This window comes from Carcharodon carcharias, chromosome 13, assembly GCF_017639515.1.
Source record: "Carcharodon carcharias isolate sCarCar2 chromosome 13, sCarCar2.pri, whole genome shotgun sequence".
NCBI classification, from domain to species: Eukaryota; Metazoa; Chordata; class Chondrichthyes; order Lamniformes; family Lamnidae; genus Carcharodon; species Carcharodon carcharias.
Genome location: NC_054479.1, coordinates 101,994,469 through 102,015,983, shown reverse-complemented (window position 1 = coordinate 102,015,983; position 21,515 = coordinate 101,994,469). Strand labels below are relative to the sequence as shown.

Below are 21,515 nucleotides of genomic sequence, written 5' to 3'. Positions count from 1 at the left end.
TCAATTTACATCAAAAACCTTCGTCCTTGATCGGGAATGGACTAAGTTGCTAGAAGTGCAAAGGATGGACGTTCTCTGTCAAGTAGCTGAACTTGAAAAATAACACTTGTGCCTAAGGCCTTGCTATTATATACAGAAGAAACCATCACTCACCAGTTGTGGAACCACTGGTAGAGCCAGTTATAGTTGGTGGAACTGTTGTGGTTATTCCCACTGAAAAAAAAAAGATATTCAAAACGACAAAACTCCCAAAACTAAAGAGAACTTCCTGCTCATATTTGAAATGACACCACAAAAACATTTAATTCCACTAAAAGGCAGAGAAGGTCTCGACTGAAACTCTCATCCAACAGTGAACACCTCAGTCCCAGTGCTGTCCTTCCTCAATAGGATATTATAAGATCAGAACACATTGAATGCTGTAGGCTCTGTTCGCGGACTTGATCCCAATGCCTTCTGAAATGATAATGTGACCTGAGGACCAAGCTGACAAAGGGGATTTCACTGACTAGGAGTTTAAGCTGTAATTGCATTCTAGTTTTAAATTACTTCCTCATGTTTAATGAAATTAGACATCACTTACCAGGTGCAGAAATGACAGTAGAACTAACTGTGGTGGCTGCCTCTGTTGTAGTTGTTTCTTCTGAAGGAAAACAAATACATTCACAATCAATTCACCCAACTCGTATCAGGACCGTAATGAAAGAATTTCAACATCAGTCAGCAGGTCGTGTGAGACAGGCATGGAAGAAATGTAAGGTAAGTAATTGGGCACGGAGTGGCAATCCGATGTTGATTTCCATGCTGCAGATGTTACAGCCTAACATCAGTCAGCGGGGAATACACAAAGTATAAGAGAGTGTGCAAATAGCTTTATACCCTATTACTACAGATGTCCAATTGGACATTAGTCCTGCCATTATATAGGTGAGTATTCCATCTACATCACTAACAAGCTCTCCATCAAATGAGTGTCATTGTGAAAGATTGAATTTGAGATGCTGATTCCAGTCACCCTCTATGTTCTCACATTGACACTGAGGCTAGCTTGAATGATGAAAGGAGATTCAGACCAGAACAGAAAGCTATCCTTTACAAAATAAACAATATTCTCCTTTATTCAATAAATAAAACCTAGTCTCCCATCTGGAGAGATTTCCCATGGATCAAGGTTAATTCAAAACTCAATGAAGTTTAACTGACCTTAACTGACCACAATGGTGATGAGTGGTTTCATGTTATGTTTAATTTAATTGCATAGTCAATTGAGATACGTATTGTTCACTAAGAGTGGAGAGGCTGATTTCAAGAAGATTATTTTCAGAAATATGTGTGCTGTAAGGTGGCTACAGATATAAATTAAAATAAAATTCTGTTCAACTTTAACGCCAATAAACACTGTCCTCCAGCTGGATTGGAAGAATATGCTGGAAGAGCAAGAAATCAGACTTTCACTGACAAGGAGCTGAAGCTGTGATAAAACTACTTGTAACTAAGGCTTTGCCATTTATAATGAAAGAACCAACATTTAGCGGTTGTGGAGCCAGTGGTTGAGCCAGCTGTTGGTGACACTGATGTAGTTTTTAATTCTGAAAAATATTAAAGACATTTATAGGAACATAAGACTTAAGAGTATGAGTAGGCCATTCAGCCCTTCAAGCCTGCTCTGCCATTCAATAAGATCTTGGCTGATCTGGTTGCAGTCTCAACTCTACTTTGCCATCTGACCCTCATACCTTAACTCCCTTGTTGATCAAACTTCTGTCTAACTTTGACTTAAATAAATTCAATGTCCCAGCCTCCACTGCTTTCTGGGCAAGAGAATTCTGCATACTGATGACACTTTAAGAGAAAAGCAATTCTCCTCATCTCCATTTGGTAGACATCTTATTCTTAAACCGTTTCAACTGGGTATAGTCTCTCCCGCCAGTGGAACATCATCGCCATATATACCCTATCAAAGCCCCTCAGGATCTCATATCTTTCAATACGATCACCTCTCATTCTTCGAAATTCTAATGGGTACAGGCCAACCTGCTGAACCCTTCTTCATGAGCTAACTTCCTTATCTGAGGAATGAGTCGAGTGAACCATCTCTGTATTGCTTCTAAAAACATTATATCTTTTACATCTTTCAAATAAGGGGACCATAACTGTACGCAGTATTCCAGATGTGGTCTTGGCATGACCCTATACAGCTGCAGTAAAACTTTGCTACTTTTCTCTCCTATTCTCCTTGCAATAAATGCCAACTTTCCATTTGCCTTCCTAATCACTTGCTAAACATGCATACTGATATGTTGTGATTAATATAACAAGACACCCAGATCGCCCTGTACCACGAAGTCCTGCAGTCTCTTTTCATTTAAATATTACACTGCTTTTCTATTCTTCCTTCCAAAATGGGCTAGTTCACTTTTTTCCCACATTATCGTCCATCTGCTAATTTTTTGCCCACTAACTTAACCTTTCTATCACTTTGCAGCCTCACTGCTTCCTCTTGACAACATACTTTCCTATCTATCTTGGTGTCAACGGCAAATTTAGCTACTGTGCATCCAAATCATTGATATGGATTGTAAATATTTGTGGCCCCAGTACTGAGCCCTGTGCCACTCCACTAGTCATAGTTTGCCAACACGAAAAACACACATTTATCCCTACTCTCTGCTTCTTGTTTGCTAATCTATCCTTGATCCATGCTGATATGTTACGCTCTGCACCGCCTAATCTTACCTTGTATAGTGACCTCTGATTTGGCACCTTATCAAATGTCTTCTGGAAATCCAAATGCAGAACATCTACATGTTCCATTTTATGCATTTTGCTTGTTACTTCCTCAAGAAAATTTATACATTTTGTTAAATATGATTTCCTTTTCACAAATCCATGTTGACTCTCCCTGATCAAATTATGATTTTCTAAGTATCCTGCTTTAACCCCTTAATAATGGATTCTAACAATTACCCGATTACAGATGTTAAGCTAACTGGCCTGTAGTTTCCTACTTTCTGTCTCTATCCTTTCTTCAATAAAGATGTTACATCAGCTACTTTACAATCCCTGGGGACCTTTCCAGAATCTAAGGCCCATTCAAAGCCACAAAATTCTTACTCAATTCCTCAAGAGCATTTGTGAACGTTCAACATAATGTGACAAGACTTGGGTTAAATAAATAGAAGAAAATAATTAAGTGTAAATTCATGATACATTATTCAAAAAATAATAGGCCAAAGGTTGGAAAGATGGCAATAATTCAGTTGAAGCTGAAAATACTCAACTAGGTCAAAGGATGTTTCAAAGGAGACCTCACTCACCAGTTGTGGAACTGGTTGTAGTCTCATATGTGGTGCTTGTTACTGTTGTCAAAGTTATTTCTTCTAAAGAAAAGCAAAAGAATTTACAAGCACTACATAAAATTCAGAATTGGGATCGCATTATGACTGTCTCAACAGAATCACCAGCTTTTAAGCAAATTAAAAGAGAGCTCACAACCAATTTGAAAACTCTTACTACAGATGCCCAATCAATCAGTATCTTGCCATAATGCAAGTTGTGTATTTCATCTGCACAAATGACAAGCTGTCCACCAGGTGGGGATCATTTTGGAAGCTCATGTTTGATGCACTGAATCCATCCAGAAGATCTTCATCCATAACTGTGCAGATACTTAAAATACTCGGGCACTTTGAAAGCTTAAAGCAAATTCCAATCGGAGCACAATACTATCTTTCATAATACAGGTGTCACAGGTTGAGATGTGAATGCAAGAACACAGTGGACAGCTCATACTCTGAGTTATTCAACAGCTGAATACCTGCAGACACATCTCTAGTCAATTCCTGTACATCCAGATAATAAAGGCGGAATTAATTGAAGCTCATCACCACCAAAAAAATAATTGTCCATGGTAAAGCCTAGGATGCTAAGACTTTCAGCATGAAACTTTGATACTTGTTCCTTGTCTAAGAAGCAAAAGGCTGACTTCAAGGGTCACTTTGAAGGAAGTTTCACAGTTGTATTTTAAAGAAATCATAACAACATTTATTCAATAGTTAAACCAATAACCTCTATTCTCAAGTAGAAAGGGACAAACTTGGGTTGAATAGCAAAGGAATTGATGTTCACTGTCAAGTGGGAAAATTGCACTTGTGTCTAGGGCCTTGTTATTATATACAGAAGCAACCATCATTCACCAGTTGTAGTTGGTGGTACTGTTGTTGTTGTTCCCTCTGAAAAAATTAATTATATTCAAAACCACAAATTCCTCAATGAGCTTTAATGGGCGTTCACCACAAGACAACCGGACATGTAATCAGCTTGAAATATGAGAAAATATATTTAGATTATATCACATTCCTCAAAATGAAATGGGCCAAGTGTCAAATAAAAGGAAGTAATATACTTTCACAGATAGGGTGCTGAAGTTGAAAACCATTCTTGTGCTAATAGCCTTGCTAATGTGTATTGCAAGGAGATATCACTCACCAGTTGTGGAACTGGCAATCGTCGCACTTGTGGTGCTTGCTTCTGGTGTTGTAGGTGATTCTTCTGAAGGACAAACAAAACCACTAAGAGCCAATACATCCAACTCTAACTGGGGCAGTTTTGGGTGAAGTGACAGACTCGATGTACATTTGATCATTTAAAAGAGAGTGCACAAATAGATAATATTAAAGGTATTGCATTCATGTGGTGCCTGACATGACTTAAAAGTTCTCTACTGACAAGGATTTATTTTACTGTGAAGTTACGTAATTTGAACACAGCCAGAGCACAAAAACAGCTATCTAAAAATCTATTCTTAGAAGTGTTGTCTCAAGCAGAAACATTGATCAGGAACCTAAGGAGAACTCCATAGTCATCTTTAAAATACTGCCATGAGAACTTTAAATTTCACTAAAGGACAGACAAGGTCTGGGATTGAACCTCTAATCCAACACCTCACCTCAGTCCCAGTGCACCCTTTAGTAGAACACTATAAAATCAGGTTAGATTTAGTGCTCAAGAGGCAGACTTGATGTCACCATCTTCTGAAGTGAGAATGTGACCCGTGAACCAAGACTGACAAAGGGGTTTTTACTGACCAGGAGTTTAAACTGTAATTGCATTCTGATTTTAAATTACTTCCTCATGTTTAGTGAAAGAAGACATTACTCACCAGGTGTAGAACTGGCAGTAGAACTAGCTGTGGTGGTTGTCTCTGTTTTTGTAGTTGTTTCTTCTGAAGGAAAACAAATACATTCACAATAAATTCACCCAATAAATATCAGGACAGTAATGAAAGAGTTTTAACATTAGTCAGCAGGGAATACGTAAGACAGTGTGCTAAAAAGTTTAATCCCTATTACTACGGGTGCTCAATTGGACATTTTTTGTCACTTTATAATTTGTGTATTGCATCTGCACCACTGACAAGCTCTCCATCAAATGAGTGTCATTGCAAAAGATTACATTGGAGACACTGATTCCTGTCACTGTTTACAGTCTCACGCCGTGCTGACACATAGAATATATTGAAAGGTCAAAGGAGATTCAGACTAGAACACAATGCTATCCTTCACCAAATAGGAGTTATTCAATAATTGATTATGTAGTCTCCCATCTGGAGAAATTTTCCACGCATGAAGGTATTTAATTCAAAATTCAATGACAATTGTCACCTTGGCTGACCACGTTGGTGCTGAGTGGTTTAATGTAATGTTTAATTTAGTTGCAAGGTCTAATAATCCTTTTGAGAAATGTTCCATTCAATAAGAGAGGAGAGGCTGATTTCAATAGGATTTATTTAAGTAAAATCTGTGATTTAAGGTGACTATTGAAATAAATCAAAACAAAAATTTTGTTCAATATTTATGCCAATAAACACTTAAACACTGCCCTTTGGCTGGAATGGAAGAAAATGCTGGTAGAGCCAGGGAACAGACTTCTACTGACAAGGAGCTGAAGCTGTGATAAACCACTTGTATTTAAGGCTTTGCAATTGATAATGAAAGGACCATACTCACCAGTTGTAGAACCAATGGTTGAGCCAGTTGTTGTTAATGACACTGGTGTAGTTGTTAATTCTGAAAAATATTAAAGACTAAAGTCACAAAATTGACTCAATTGTTGAAGAACGTTTATGTACTTTCAACATAAAATCATATGGTTTGTGCTAAATGAATATAAGAAAAAAATTAGGGCAACATTGCAATACATCAGTCAGATACTTCTTGGACAAAGGTCTTGAAAAAGGAATTAATTGAGCTGAAGTTGAAAGTACTGAACTAGATCAAAGAATGTTTCCTATTCATTAAGAGAAGACCTCACTCACCAGTTGTGAAACTGGCAGTAGACCCATAAGTGCTGGTTGTTGCTGTTGTTGAAGTTGTTCCTTCTGAAGAAGAGCAAAATAACTTATAGCCGCTATATTCAATTTTGAATTGGGACAGTATTGTGACAGGCTCCACAGGCCAGAGGATGTCTGCCAGGGTCATCGAGGCCAACAGGACAGCAGAGTCAGCAGGCTGTCTAACAAGCCACTCCGTGCGATGGGGCAGCACCAAGACGAAGCATCCACAAAAGTAAGAATAAGGCACATTAGGCGCTCCACAGGTTTGTCACTGGTGATTTTCTGTTGCCCCTAGATTAGGGAATTTATTTTTGTGAACGTCAGAGCAACATTTTGTCATGTTTTTGGTGGCACCATCTGATGGATGGCAATAAAGCCCACATTTGTTACCATGGCTGAGGGTGTCTCCTTTGTGCTGTATTTGTCTGTTTCACAGACATATCATGAGAGTTTGAGTGGACATTAATGTTTCTGTACTAAGCCCTTAGTTGCAGCTGATGAGGTGGAAGATGTAACACCTAAGTGCCACGTGTGGAAGTGCCAGGCAATGCTTGTCCTGCAGATCCACGTGTGTGGAGCTAGCGGAAGGTTCATTGGATTAAAGTGACACCGGTGTCCCTGCCTCCTTGGTGTAGTATCGGGTTGGTGGCTGCCCCTCATCATTGCCCTGTGCTTCCTCATCCTCTGAGCCACTGCTGGATTCATTATGTGCAGCCTCATCCACTGCATCAAGGTTTTCATCGTCAACTGCATCCCCCCTTTCCAGCGCAAGATTGTACAGAGTGCAGCATGCTACCACTATCAGAGAGACACAATCTGAGGGGTTCAGGAGTGTGCCCCCTGAGCGGTCCAGGCAACGGAAGGGCATCTTGAGAAGACCGATGGCTCTCTCCACCACAGCCCTTGTGGTGCCGTGGCTCCTATTGTAGCGTTCCTCAGCTTTTGTTCCTGCATGACGGAGAGGCATCATGAGGCACCTTCTGAAGGGATAGCACTTGTCACCCAGCAGCCAACCATCCAGCCGAGCCGGAGCACTGAAGAGCCCCGGCACCTGGGAGTGTCTGAGGATGTAGGTGTCGTGGGAGTTGCCTGGGTACCTTGCACAGACTTGTAGAATCAGCATCCTGTGATCACACACTATCTTCAAGTTCATGGGGTGGAAGCCCTTCTTTTTGACGAAGGCACCGGGCTCACCTGCTGGCGCCTTGATGACCACATGTGTACAGTCTATAGCATCCTGGACATGGGGGAAGCCAACAATGGCCGCGAAGCCTCTGGCTCGCTGTGCCTGACTTGCCTGGTCACAGCGGAAGTGGATGGAGGTCAATGCACTCCTGAACAGAGCGTCTGTAACCTGCTTGACAAAAGTGTGGACAGCTGATTGGGAGATACCGCAAAGATCACCCAACAAGTTCTGGAAGGAGCCAGATGCATAGAAGTGGAAGGCAACTGTGACCTTCAGAGCTGCTGGCATGGGGTGTCCACACACACGGTTAGTAGAGATTTCAGGGCCAATCATCTGACAGATGTAGTTCACTGTTTCCTTTGACAGTTGGAGCCTCCTTCGGCACTGCACCTCAGTCATACTGAGGAAGCTGCTTTGTTGCCTGTATATCCTGGCAGCAGGATAGTGGCGTCTTCTGGGGCCCCTTCCACCTTGGACAACCTCTTGGATCTGCATCCCTTGTGCCTGCGCCGGGCCTCCTAAAGGTGGCTCTACTGGAGGCTGATTGACCAGTCCTGGCTTCCCCCTCCTTCTAGTCCTTCCTTCCTCCTCAGAGAATCTGCCTCCAGTGGACATATCAGAACCCATGCCCAGGCTAAATGGAGGCCTCCGGAAAGCTGCAGGACCGATAAAGATTACTGTCTGCAGAGCGCTGAGCTAAAGCTTCAAAGTACAGAGAAAGCTGTTGGAAGTCGATTTGAACTGCTACCGATCACACAAGCAAGTTTAAAAGAACTTGCTGCAATAACGACTTCACGTGGAACATTGACAACCCCACTGAGCCCACATCTCCCACGCGTGGATGGGTTTTGTTAATATTTGCATGTTTGGATTTGTTTCAAAATTATTCTTTAAAGTTACAGGTGAAAGAAGAAAATAGAAGAATATGAAATCGGAAAGGGCACACACACCTCCAAACAAGTCAGTTACACAACCGTCCAAACACCATCTGCTCCGCAAGTGGCAGAACCTGCAGATCTAGCATTGGACTTAACTGCTATGGTGGAACGCCTCAAACGGGAATGCAAGCAAGACATCCTCGAACCAGAGGGACTGACTGACAGGGGAGAGGGAGATATTGAAAGAAAGCATCACTTACCAGTTGTAGAACTGGCTGTAGACACAGTTGTTACGGTTGAGGGAGTTGGCACTTCTGAAGGAAAAGGAAAACATTGAAAACCGTTGCACTCTGACTGCAAATCCAGCAGCATTAAAAGAGTTCCAGCATTCAGTTATTTAATTGACAATAAGGCATAAAGAATGAGGAAAGTATTGACAATAGCTACTGACTACCTCAACTAACTTCGAGTACAAAGGACCAAACTTAAACAGGAAAAAGAAAAAGCAATATTTGCATATTTGGTTTTGTTTCAAAAATATTCTTTAAAGTTACAGGTGAAAGAAGAAAATGGAAGAATATGAACAATTACAGCATTCTAAGGGGAACATCGTTTGATAAGAAATAGTTTTGAAACTATTAGACTTTGAAAAAGATGCTGTATATCACCATCAATGTGCAATGAATATTTTGCATATTTTGTAAATGTCAGACCGTTATTTAGGAAAAGATTCGGTAAACATTGGTGAGCAAGTGGATTCCATGATCGAACGATGCAAAGAGACACATGGATTAACCTTATTTCCTCATGTGCACATTCTGATCGACCTTTGACTGAACGTGTCAGTTATCACCCAGTTCACTCTGGAAGTTCTGGACTAAATATCAACAAGTATGAAGTAATGGATTTCCAATGTCTGGAAGTTCTTGAAACAAGACGGTTTGTGTCACTAGTTTTACTACTGTATATCGAAAGAAGCCATCACTCACCCGGTGTGGAGCCCGGAGTGGACCTGGTTGTAACAGATTTCACTGTTGTCGTGGTCACTGCTGAAGGCCAAGAAACATAATCAAACCCACTGCAATACAACATAAAGGCTAATCGTGTTCCACTGTAAGATTTATTTTATTGGCTTTGCTGCAAATATGATGTTTAAAATAGTACATCTGGGTTCAGGTGTCTCTAAATATTCAGTCACTTCCACCAACATAAGGTCCACATGACTGAATGGACTGACATTGTCTAAAAGGTGAATTTGAGAACAGTGCGCTGGTGTGAACACTCATGCACACAAGAGTTCCCCTCAGCCATTGCCCCTGATCTACCTTCTTTCAAAGAATAAAAATTTCAACCATTTCCTTCGGAAAGTAAGGCCACAGGATGTACCAATGTTGAAGTGATGAACTTCTAGTGTGTGCTGAAAGAAGATCAGCTCTTTCACTCAAGTAACAGCAAAATACTGTGAATGCTTGAAATCTGAGACAAAAGCAGAAAGTGCTGGAAATACACAGCAGATGTTGCCAGACCTGCTCAATTTTTCCAGCACAAACTTTTTATTTCACTTCTTTCCTGGTCAGCTGCTGTTTATCAAAAGGAGCCTTTACTTACCCGGTCTGGAGCCAGTAGTGGACCCAGTTGTAGTTGGTGTCACTGTTGTAGTCAACCCCACTGAGGAACAAGAAGAATAATGAAAGTCACTGCACCACAATATAAATATCATAGCTTTCCGATATATTGTGGGCATAAAACCAACACATTGATCTTGCTACAAAAGTGAAGTTCACAAAACTAAATGCTGATTCAGATCTGAGTAAATTTTCAACCATTTACATCGAAAAGAATGCGTGTACAAGACTGAATGAATGGATGGAGATTTCTTGAAAGCTGCAAAAGAGAAAAGCATCCCAGTGTGAACAGACTTGCTGGTGAATATTGAAAGGAGACATCACTTACCTGCTGAAGTAGTTTTCTCAGTCACAGGTGTGGTAGTTGTTTCCTGTGTTGTTGTTGACACTGCTGACAAGAAAATAACTTTTAAAACCACCAAATTCTAATTCCAAATCCTCCAGCATTGATAATTTTACAACTGGGATACATTACTGATATTAAGGCACAAATCTTGAGGAAATTGGTAAGTACAGCTACTCACTAGGTATCATGATTTCTTTATCTGCTTTATGTTATTAAACAAGTATGATTTAACATAAAGATATTATGAACTGGCAAATATCTTTCTCACTTACCTGAAGTGGAGGTTCTACTGGTGCTTGTTGTGCTCACTGGTGTCAATGGCTCACAGCAAATGCGAACTTGGTAGTCAAAACAAAATCTTTTCTCCTCCAAAGCACTTCTAGAGACTACACAGGTGAGCCCTTTATCTTTGTCACATGTCACATTGTCTGGTGACTCGCTGATTGGTCTCTCTGGCTGATCAACAAATCGACACTGAATGTTAGTAACTTCTTCATAAGGGAAGGAACAGTATTCATTATCTTTGGGGTTAAGCAATTCAAAATCGCCTGGGCTGTCCTTAGAAGGTGTATGTTCATTAATCCAGGGTGACCATTTGCCATTACAGAGGACCTCTGTAAGAGAAAAGGGGAAATGTGTGTAAAAATGAGTCGCTCATGAACTAACCAAAGGGGAACATAAATTTGACAGCAGTAAGTAAGCATTTGTAAATACTTCAAATGAATTTTTTCATGATAATGCTCTGAAACATTAATAATATCAACACCACATCAAGGGAAAATCTTTTCACAATATTTGGCAATGATTCTAATAGAATTGACAAGTGTTCAGCCAGCGAGCAGCTGTGAATGGAAATTGTACAGTTTAGTATCAGAGTGGAAAATCGCAATGAAAACGTGTGTGAGAATAAGGAGCAACTCAAGGAGACAGATGTGGGGAGAAGTGAGCAAGTTCACAGTTTAAACTGTTGAAACATCAATTATTTTATTCTTCCGACGGGAAAAACTCCTCCAGGAAAATCTGTCACAACACCAGTTTTGTAATTGTGAAAATGCAATTGTTTGTAGATTGAGAACACTGAACTTTTCAAATAATCCCTTCCCAAGGAATTGGTTTTGGGTCTAAAGGACTGAACTGATGGACCTGCATTGTCTGTGCGAAAGTTGATCAAGGCAGACTTGTAAGAGTAATTGAAATGAGAATTGGGATCCAGTATCACAAACCTGAGAAAAAGGTCATCCTCTCCCAAGACCACATGTTGAGCAGGAAGGTGACAATTACTCATAACAAGCTCTGCTGAGCAGGAGATGTCGAATCATGTGAGTCCCTGGCCTCTGACTGACCAAAATGGAGACGTTGCATTTGGGAAAACACCGCACACATCAAGAGATTCATCGCAGAGACAAACTCGAGTCAGCGGAATGAGCACACACACCTCTAAACAAGTCATCCACATGACCCTCCAAACACCATCTGCTCTGCATGTGGCAGAACCTGCAGATCGTGCATTGGGTTTAATTGCTACGGTGGAACTCCTCAAACCGGAAGGGAAGCAAGTCATCCTCGAACCCAAGGGGAAAGGGAGATATTGAAAGAAAGCATCACTTACCAGTTGTAGGACTGGCTGTAGACAAAGTTGTTGTTACAGTTGATGGAGATGGCACTTCTGAAGGAAAGAGAAAACATTGAAAAAAGCTGCACTCTGACTGCAAATTCAGCAGCATTAATAGTGTTCCAGCATTCGGTTATTTAATTGACAATAAGTCATAAGGAACGATGAAAGTGTTGACAACAGCTACTGACTGCCTCAACTAACTTTGAGTACAAAGGACCAAATTTTAAACAGGAAAAAGACAAAGCAATATTTGCATATTTAGTTTTGTTTCAAAAATATTCTTTAAAGTTACAGGTGAAAGAAGAAAATGGAAGAATATGATCAATTACTGCATTCTAAGGGGAACATCCTTTGATATGATATAGTTTTGAAATGATTAGACTTTGAAAAAGATGCTGCATATCACCATCAATGTGCAATGAACATTTTTCATTTTATGTAAATGTCAGACCGTTATTTAGGAAAAGATTCGGTAAACATTGGTGAGCAAGTAGATTCCATGAGCGAACGGTGCAAACAGAAACATGGATAAAACATATTTCCTCATGTGCACATTCTGATCGACCTTCGTCTGAACGTGTCAGTTATCACCCAGTTCACTCTGGAAGTTCTGGACTAAAAATCGACAAGTGTGAAGTAATGGACTTCCACTGTCTGGAAATTGTTGAAACAAGACGGCTCGTGCATATCGAAAGAAGCCATCACTCACCCGGTGTGGAGCCTGGAGTGGACCTGGTTGTAGCAGATTTCACTGTTGTCGTGGTCACTTCTGAAGGCCAAGAAACATAATCAAACCCACTGCAATGCAACATAAAGGCTAATCGTGTTCCACTGTAAGATTTTATTTTATTGGCTTTGCTGCAAATATGATGTTTAAAATAGTACATCTGGGTTCAGGTGTCTCCAAATATTCAGTCACTTCCACCCACTTAAGGTCCACATGACTGAATGGACTGACAATGCCTAAAAGGTGAATTTGAGAACAGTGTGCTGGTGTGAACACTCATGCCCACAAGAGTTCCCCTCAGCCACGGCCCCTGATCTAGCTTCGTTCAAGGAATAAAAATTTCAACCATTTCCTTTGGAAAGTAAGGCCACAGGATGTACCAATGTTGAAGTGATGAACTCCTAGTGTGTGCTGAAAGAAGATCACCTCTGTCACTCATGTAAGAGCAAAATACTGTGAATGCTTGAAATCTGAGACAAAAGCAGAAAGTGCTAGAAATACACAGTAGATGTTGCCAGACCTGCTCAATTTTTCCAGCACTATCTTTTTATTTCACTTCTTTCCTGGTCAGCTGCTGTATATCAAAACGAGCCTTTACTTACCCGGTCTGGAGCCAGTAGTGGACCCAGTTGTAGTTGGTGTCACTGTTGTAGTCAACCCTTTTGAGGAACAAGAAGAATAATGAAAGCCACTGCACCACAATGTAAATTTCATAGTTTTCCTATAGATTGTGGGCATAAAACCAACATATTGATCTTGCTACAAAAGTGAAGTTCACAAAACTAAATGCTGATTCAGATCTGAGTAAATTTTCAACCATTTACATCGAAAAGAATGCGTGTACAAGACTGAATGAATGGGTGGAGATTTCTTGAAAGCTGCAAAAGAGAAAAGCATCCCGGTGTGAACAGACTTGCTGGTGAATATTGAAAGGAGACATCACTTACCTGCTGTAGTAGTTTTCTCAGTCACAGGTGTGGTAGTTATTTCCTGTGTTGTCGTTGACACTGCTGACAAGAAAATAACTTTCAAAACCACCGAATTCCAATTCCAAATCCTGCAGCATTGATAATTTTACAACTGGGATACATTATTTATATTAAGGCACAAATCTTGAAGAAATTGGTAAGTACAGCTACCCACTAGGTATCATGATTCCAGGACTGTCACTGACCTCATCTCCTCTGGGGATCTTCCTCCCACAGCTTTCAACCTGATAATCGCCCAACCTCGGACGGCCCGCTTCTATCTCCTACCCAAAATCCACAAACAGAACTGCCCCGGTAGACCGATCGTCTCAGCTTGCTCCTGCCCCACAGAACTCATTTCTCGTTATCTTGACTCCCTTCTCTCTCCCCTTGTCCAGTCCCTTCCCACCTACATCCGTGATTCCTCTGACACCTTACGTCACATCAACAATTTCCAGTTCCCTGGCCCCAACCGCTTCCTCTTCACCATGGACATCCAATCCGTCTACACCTCCATCCCCCACCAGGATGATCTGAGGGCCCTTAGCTTCTTCCTTGAACAGAGGCCCGAACAATCCCCGTCCACCACTACTCTCCTCCGTCTGGCTGAACTTGTTCTCACGCTGAACAATTTCTCCTTCAACTCCTCTCACTTCCTCCAAATAAAAGGTGTGGCTATGGGTACCCACATGGGCTCCAGCTATGCCTGTCTCTTTATGGGGTATGTGGAACATTCCTTGTTCCAGTCCTACTCCGTCCCCCTTCCACAACACTTTCTCCGGTACATCGATGATTACTTCGGTGCTGCTTCATGCTCTCGTCGGGACTTAGAAAAATTTATTAATTTTGCTTCCAATCTCCACCCCACCATCATTTTCACGTGGTCCATCTCTGACACTTCCCTTCCCTTCCTTGACCTCTCTGTCTCAATCTCTGGTGATAGACTGTCCACCAATATCCATTACAAACCCAACGACTCCCGCGGCTATCTCGACTACAGCTCCTCACACCCCGCTTCCTGTAAGGACTCCATCCCATTCTCTCAGTTCCTTCGCCTCCGTCGCATCTGTTCCGATGATGCTACCTTCAAAAACAGTTCCTCTGACATGTCCTCCTTCTTCCTTAACGGAGGTTTTCCACCCACGGTCGTTGACAGGGCCCTCAACCATGTCCGGCCCATCTCCCGCGCAACCGCCCTCACGCCTTCTCCTCCCTCCCAGAAACATGATAGGGTCCCCCTTGTCCTCACTTATCACCCCACCAGCCTCTGCATTCAAAGGATCATCCTCCACCATTTCCGCCAACTCCAGCATGATGCCACCACCAAACACATCTTCCCTTCACCCCCCTATCAGCATTCCGTAGGGATCGCTCCCTCCGGGACACCCTGGTCCACTCCTCCATCACCCCCTACTCCTCAACCCCCTCCTGTGGCACCACCCCATGCCCACGCAAAAGATGCAACACCTGCCCCTTCACTTCCTCTCTCCTCACCGTCCAAGGGCCCAAACACTCCTTTCAAGTGAAGCAGCATTTCACTTGCATTTCCCCCAACTTAGTCTACTGCATTCGTTGCTCCCAATGTGGTTTCCTCTACATTGGAGAGACCAAACGTAAACTGGGTGACCGCTTTGCAGAACACCTGCGGTCTGTCCGCAAGAATGACCCAAACCTTCCTGTCGCTTGCCATTTTAACACTCCACCCTGCTCTCTTGCCCACATGTCTGTCCTTGGCTTGCTGCATTGTTCCAGTGAAGCCCAACGCAAACTGGAGGAACAACACCTCATCTTCCGACTAGGCACTTTACAACCTTCCAGACTGAATATTGAATTCAACAACTTTAGGTCTTGAGCTCCCTCCTCCATCCCCATCCCCTTTCTGTTTCGCCCTTCCTTTTTTTTCCAATAAATTATATAGATTTTTCTTTTCCCACCTATTTCCATTATTTTTAAATATTTTAAAATCTTTTATGCTCCCTCCACCCCAACTAGAGCTATACCTTGAGTGCCCTACCATCCATTCTTAATTAGCACATTCGTTTAGATAATATCACCAACTTTAACACCTATGTGTTCTTTTGTTCAATTGTTGTTGACATCTTTTGATGATCTGCTTCTATCACTGCTTATTTGTCCCTACAACCACACAGCCCCCTCCACTTCTCTCTCTCTCTCTCTCTCTCTCTCTCTCTCTCTCCGCCCCCCCACCCCCGCCACACACATTAAACCAGCTTATATTTCAACTCTTTCTTGGACTCGAACTCAAGTTCTGTCGAAGGGTCATGAGGACTCGAAACGTCAACTCTTTTCTTCTCCGCCAATGCTGCCAGACCTGCTGAGTTTTTCCAGGTAATTCTGTTTTTATCATGATTTCTTTATCTGCTTTATGTTATTAAACAAATATAATTTAACATGAAGATATTATGAACTGGCAAATGTCTTTCTCACTTACCCGAAGTGGAAGTTGTACTGGTGCTTGTTGTGCTCACTGGTGTCACTGGCTCACAGCAAATGCGAACTTGGTAGTCAAAACAAAATCTTTTCTCCTCCATAGCACTTTTAGAGACTGCACAGGTGAGCCCTTTGTCTTTGTCGCATGTCACATTGTCTGGTGACTCGCTGATTGGTCTCTCAGGCTGATCAGCAAATCGACACTGAATGTTAGTGATTACTTCATAAGGGAAGGAACAGTATTCATTATCTTTGGGGTTAAGCAATTCAAAGTCGCCTGGGCTGTCCTTAGAAGGTGTATGTTCATTAATCCAGGGTGACCATTTGCCATGGCAGACGACCTCTGTAAGAGAAAAGGGGAAATATGTGTAAAAATGAGTCGCTCATGAACTAACCAAAGGGGACCATAAATTTGACGGCAGTAAGTCAGCATTTGTAAATGCTTCAAATGAATGTTTTGATGATAATGCTCTGAAACATTAATAATATCAACACCACAGCAAGGGAAAATCTTTTCACAATATTTGGCAATGATTCTAATAGAATTGACAAGTGTTCAGCCAGCGAGCAGCTGTGAATGGAAATTGTACAGTTTAGTATCAGAGTGGAAAATCGCAATGAAAACATGTGTGGGAATAAGTAGCAACTCAAGGAGACAGATGTGGGGAGAAGTGAGCAAGTTCACAGTTTAAACTGTTGAAACATCAATTATTTTATTCTTCTGAAGGAAAAAACTCCTCCAGGAAAACCTGTCATAACAGCATTTTTGTAATTGTTAAAATGCAATTGTTTGTAGATTGAGAACACTGAACTTTTCAAATAATCCCATCCCAAGGAATTGGCTTTGGGTCTAAAGGACTGAACTGATGGACCTGCATTGTCTGGGCCAAAGTTGATCAAGGCAGACTTGTAAGAGTAATTGAAATGAGAATTGGGATCCAGTATCACAAACCTGAGAAAAAGGTCATCCTCTCCCAAGACTACATGTTGAGCAGGAAGGTGACAATTACTCATAACAAGCTCTGCTGAGCAGGAGATGTCATTTGTATGCCTGACTCCTGACTCCAATAGCAACAGCTCTACCTGGAAGTAGGTCACAGCAGGAGACTCCCAGGACGGCAGTGGAAACACTTCCAGGATGTCCTCAAAGCTTGCCCTAGAGGTCAGAACACCCTGTCGATTCATGTGAGTCCCTGGCCTCTGACTGACCAAAATGGAGACACCGCACACATCAAGAGATTCATCGCAGAGACAAACTCGAGTCAGTGGAATGAGCACACAGACCTCTAAACAAGTCATCCACACGACCCTCCAAACACCATCTGCTCTGCATGTGGCAGAACCTGCAGATCGTGCATTGGGTTTAATTGCTTTGGTGGAACTCCTCAAACTGGAATGGAACCAAGTCATCCTCGAAACTAAGGGACTGTCTGCCAGGGAAAAAGGAGATATTGGAAGAAAGCATCACTTACCAGTTGTAGAACTGGCTGTAGACACAGTTGTTGTTACGGTTGATGGAGTTGGCACTTCTGAAGGAAAAGGAAAACATTGAAAACCCTTGCACTCTGACTGCAAATTCAGCAGCATTGATAGAGTTCCGGCATTCGGTTATTTAATTGACAATAAGGCATAAAGAATGAGGAATATATTGACAACAGCTACTGACTACCTCAACTAACTTTGAGTACAAATGATCAAACTTAAACAGGAAAAAGACAAAGCAATATTTGCATATTTGGTTTTGTTTCAAAAATATTCTTTAAAGTTACAGGTGAAAGAAGAAAATGGAAGAATATGAACAATTACAGCATTCTAAGGGGAACATCCTTTGATATCTTATAGTTTTGAAACTATTAGACTTTGAAAAAGATGCTGCATATCACCATCAATGTGCAATGAACATTTTTCATATTATGTAAATGTCAGACCGTTATTTAGGAAAAGATACGGTAAACATTGGTGAGCAAGTAGATTCCATGAGCGAACGGTGCAAACAGACACATGGATAAAACATATTTCCTCATGTGCACATTCTGATCGAAATTCATCTGAACGTGTCAGTTATCAACCAGTTCACTCTGGAAGTTCTGGACTAAATATCGACAAGTGTGAAGTAATGGACTTCCACTGTCTGGAAATTGCTGAAACAAGACGCCTCGTGTCACTGGCTTTGCTACTGCATATCGAAAGAAGCCATCACTCACCCGGTGTGGAGCCAGGAGTGGAGCTGGTTGTAGTTGATTTCACTGTTGTCGTGGTCACTTCTGAAGAACAAGAGACATAATCAAACCCACTGCAATACAACATAAAGGCTAATCATATTCCACTGTAAGATTTATTTTATTGGCTTTGCTGCAAATATGATGTTTAAAATAGTACACCTGGATTCAGATGTCTCTAAATATTCAGTCACTTCCACCCACATAAGGTCCACATGACTGAATGGACTGACATTGTCTAAAAGGTGAATTTAAGAATAACGCACTGGTGTGAACACTCATGCCCACAAGAGTTCCCCTCAGCCATTGCCCCTGATCTACCTTCCTTCAAGGAATAAAAATTTCAACCATTTCCTTTGGAAAGTAAGGCCACAGGATGTACCAATGTTGAAGTGATGAACTTCTAGTGTGTGCTGAAAGAAGATCAGCTCTTTCACTCAAGTAACAGCAAAATACTGTGAATGCTTGAAATTTGAGACAAAAGCAGAAAGGGCTGGAAATACACAGCAGATGTTGCCAGACCTGCTCAATTTTTCCAGCACTATCTTTATATTTCACTTCTTTCCTGGTCAGCTGCTGTTTATTACAAGTAGTATTTACTTACCCGGTCTGGAGCCAGTAGTGGACCCAGTTGTAGTTGGTTTCACTGTTGTAGTCAACCCTATTGAGGAACAAGAAGAATAATGAAAGCTACTACACCACAATATAAATATCATAGCTTTCCTATATATTGTGGGCATAAAAGCAACACATTGATCTTGCTACAAAAGTGAAGTTCACAAAACTAAATGCTGATTCAGATCTGAGTAAATTTTCAACCATTTACATCGAAAAGAATGCGTGTACAAGACTGAATGAATGGATGGAGATTTCTTGAAAGCTGCAAAAGAGAAAAGCATCCCGGTGTGAACAGACTTGCTGGTGAATATTGAAAGGAGACATCACTTACCTGCTGTAGTAGTTTTCTCAGTCACAGGTGTGGTAGTTATTTCCTGTGTTGTCGTTGACACTGCTGACAAGAAAATAACTTTCAAAACCACCGAATTCCAATTCCAAATCCTCCAGCATTGATAATTTTACAACTGGGATACATTACTTATATTAAGGCACAAATCTTGAAGAAATTGGTAAGTACAGCTACCCACTAGGTATCATGATTCCAGGACTGTCACTGACCTCATCTCCTCTGGGGATCTTCCTCCCACAGCTTCCAACCTGATAGTCGCCCAACCTCGGACGGCCCGCTTCTATCTCCTACCCAAAATCCACAAACAGAACTGCCCCGGTAGACCGATCATCTCAGCTTGCTCCTGCCCCACAGAACTCATTTCTCGTTATCTTGACTCCCTTCTCTCTCCCCTTGTCCAGTCCCTTCCCACCTACATCCGTGATTCCTCTGACACCTTATGTCACATCAACAATTTCCAGTTCCCTGGCCCCAACCGCTTCCTCTTCACCATGGACATCCAATCCGTCTACACCTCCATCCCCCACCAGGATGGTCTGAGGGCCCTTAGCTTCTTCCTTGAACAGAGGCCCGAACAATCCCCATCCACCACTACTCTCCTCCGTCTGGCTGAACTTGTTCTCACGCTGAACAATTTCTCCTTCAACTCCTCTCACTTCCTCCAAATAAAAGGTGTGGCTATGGGTACCCGCATGGGCCCTAGCTATGCCTGTCTCTTTATGGGGTATGTGGAACATTCCTTGTTCCAGTCCTACTCCGTCCCCCTTCCACAACACTTTCTCCGGTACATCGATGATTACTTCGGTGCTGCTTCATGCTCTCGTCGGGACTTAGAAAAATTTATTAATTTTGCTTCCAATCTCCACCCCACCATCATTTTCACGTGGTCCATCTCTGACACTTCCCTTCCCTTCCTTGACCTCTCTGTCTCAATCTCTGGTGATAGACTGTCCACCAATATCCATTACAAACCCAACGACTCCCACAGCTATCTCGACTACAGCTCCTCACACCCCACTTCCTGTAAGGACTCCATCCCATTCTCTCAGTTCCTTCGCCTCCGTCGCATCTGTTCCGATGATGCTACCTTCAAAAACAGTTCCTCTGACATGTCCTCCTTCTTCCTTAACGGAGGTTTTCCACCCACGGTCGTTGACAATAGCAACTGCTCTACCTGGAAGTAGGTCACAGCAGGAGACTCCCAGGAGGGTAGTGGAAACACTTCCAGAATGTCCTCAAAGCTTGCCCTAGAGGTCAGAACACCCTGTCGATTGATGTGAGTCCCTGGCCTCTGACTGCCCAAAATGGAGACGTTGCATTTGGGAAAACACCGCACACATCAAGAGATTCATCGCAGAGACAAACTCGAGTCAGCGGAATGAGCACACACACCTCTAAACAAGTCATCCACATGACCCTCCAAACACCATCTGCTCTGCATGTGGCAGAACCCGCAGATCGTGCATTGGGTTTAATTGCTATGATGGAACTCCTCATACCGGAATGGAAGCAAGTCATCCTCGAACCCAAGGGAAAAGGGAGATATTGAAAGAAAGCATCACTTACCAGTTGTAGAACTGGCTGTAGACAAAGTTGTTGTTACAGTTGATGGAGTTGGCACTTCTGAAGGAAAGAGAAAATATTGAAAAAAGCTGCACTCTAACTGCAAATTCAGCAGCATTAATAGTGTTCCAGCATTCGGTTATTTAATTGACAATAAGTCATAAGGAACGATGAAAGTGTTGACAACAGCTACTGACTGCCTCAACTAACTTTGAGTACAAAGGACCAAATTTTAAACAGGAAAAAGACAAAGCAATATTTGCATATTTAGTTTTGTTTCAAAAATATTCTTTAAAGTTACAGGTGAAAGAAGAAAATGGAAGAATATGATCAATTACTGCATTCTAAGGAGAACATCCTTTGATATGATATAGTTTTGAAATGATTAGACTTTGAAAAAGATGCTGCATATCACCATCAATGTGCAATGAACATTTTTCATTTTATGTAAATGTCAGACCGTTATTTAGGAAAAGATTCGGTAAACATTGGTGAGCAAGTAGATTCCATGAGCGAACGGTGCAAACAGAAACATGGATAAAACATATTTCCTCATGTGCACATTCTGATCGACCTTCGTCTGAACGTGTCAGTTATCACCCAGTTCACTCTGGAAGTTCTGGACTAAAAATCGAC

General features: G+C 41.8%; 1 protein-coding gene across 1 annotated transcript in view; it reads right to left on the bottom strand.

Annotated features, from left to right (window-relative positions):
* LOC121285634 (mucin-5AC-like) overlaps window positions 1–21,515 on the bottom strand; it is a 216,452-nt gene that overhangs the window by 72,647 nt on the left and 122,290 nt on the right. The window contains exons 83-103 of the mRNA XM_041202273.1: window positions 20,883–20,939; window positions 19,299–19,361; window positions 18,954–19,010; window positions 18,335–18,394; window positions 17,603–17,659; window positions 16,132–16,473; window positions 13,659–13,721; window positions 13,314–13,370; window positions 12,694–12,753; window positions 11,979–12,035; window positions 10,642–10,983; window positions 10,352–10,414; window positions 10,007–10,066; window positions 9,388–9,447; window positions 8,659–8,712; window positions 6,009–6,068; window positions 5,162–5,224; window positions 4,489–4,551; window positions 3,318–3,380; window positions 584–643; window positions 154–213 (exon numbers count right to left, since the gene is read on the bottom strand). Coding sequence (XP_041058207.1) covers window positions 154–213; window positions 584–643; window positions 3,318–3,380; window positions 4,489–4,551; window positions 5,162–5,224; window positions 6,009–6,068; window positions 8,659–8,712; window positions 9,388–9,447; window positions 10,007–10,066; window positions 10,352–10,414; window positions 10,642–10,983; window positions 11,979–12,035; window positions 12,694–12,753; window positions 13,314–13,370; window positions 13,659–13,721; window positions 16,132–16,473; window positions 17,603–17,659; window positions 18,335–18,394; window positions 18,954–19,010; window positions 19,299–19,361; window positions 20,883–20,939 — 1,821 coding nt within the window. The remainder of the gene's footprint in view (window positions 1–153; window positions 214–583; window positions 644–3,317; window positions 3,381–4,488; window positions 4,552–5,161; window positions 5,225–6,008; window positions 6,069–8,658; window positions 8,713–9,387; window positions 9,448–10,006; window positions 10,067–10,351; window positions 10,415–10,641; window positions 10,984–11,978; window positions 12,036–12,693; window positions 12,754–13,313; window positions 13,371–13,658; window positions 13,722–16,131; window positions 16,474–17,602; window positions 17,660–18,334; window positions 18,395–18,953; window positions 19,011–19,298; window positions 19,362–20,882; window positions 20,940–21,515) is intronic.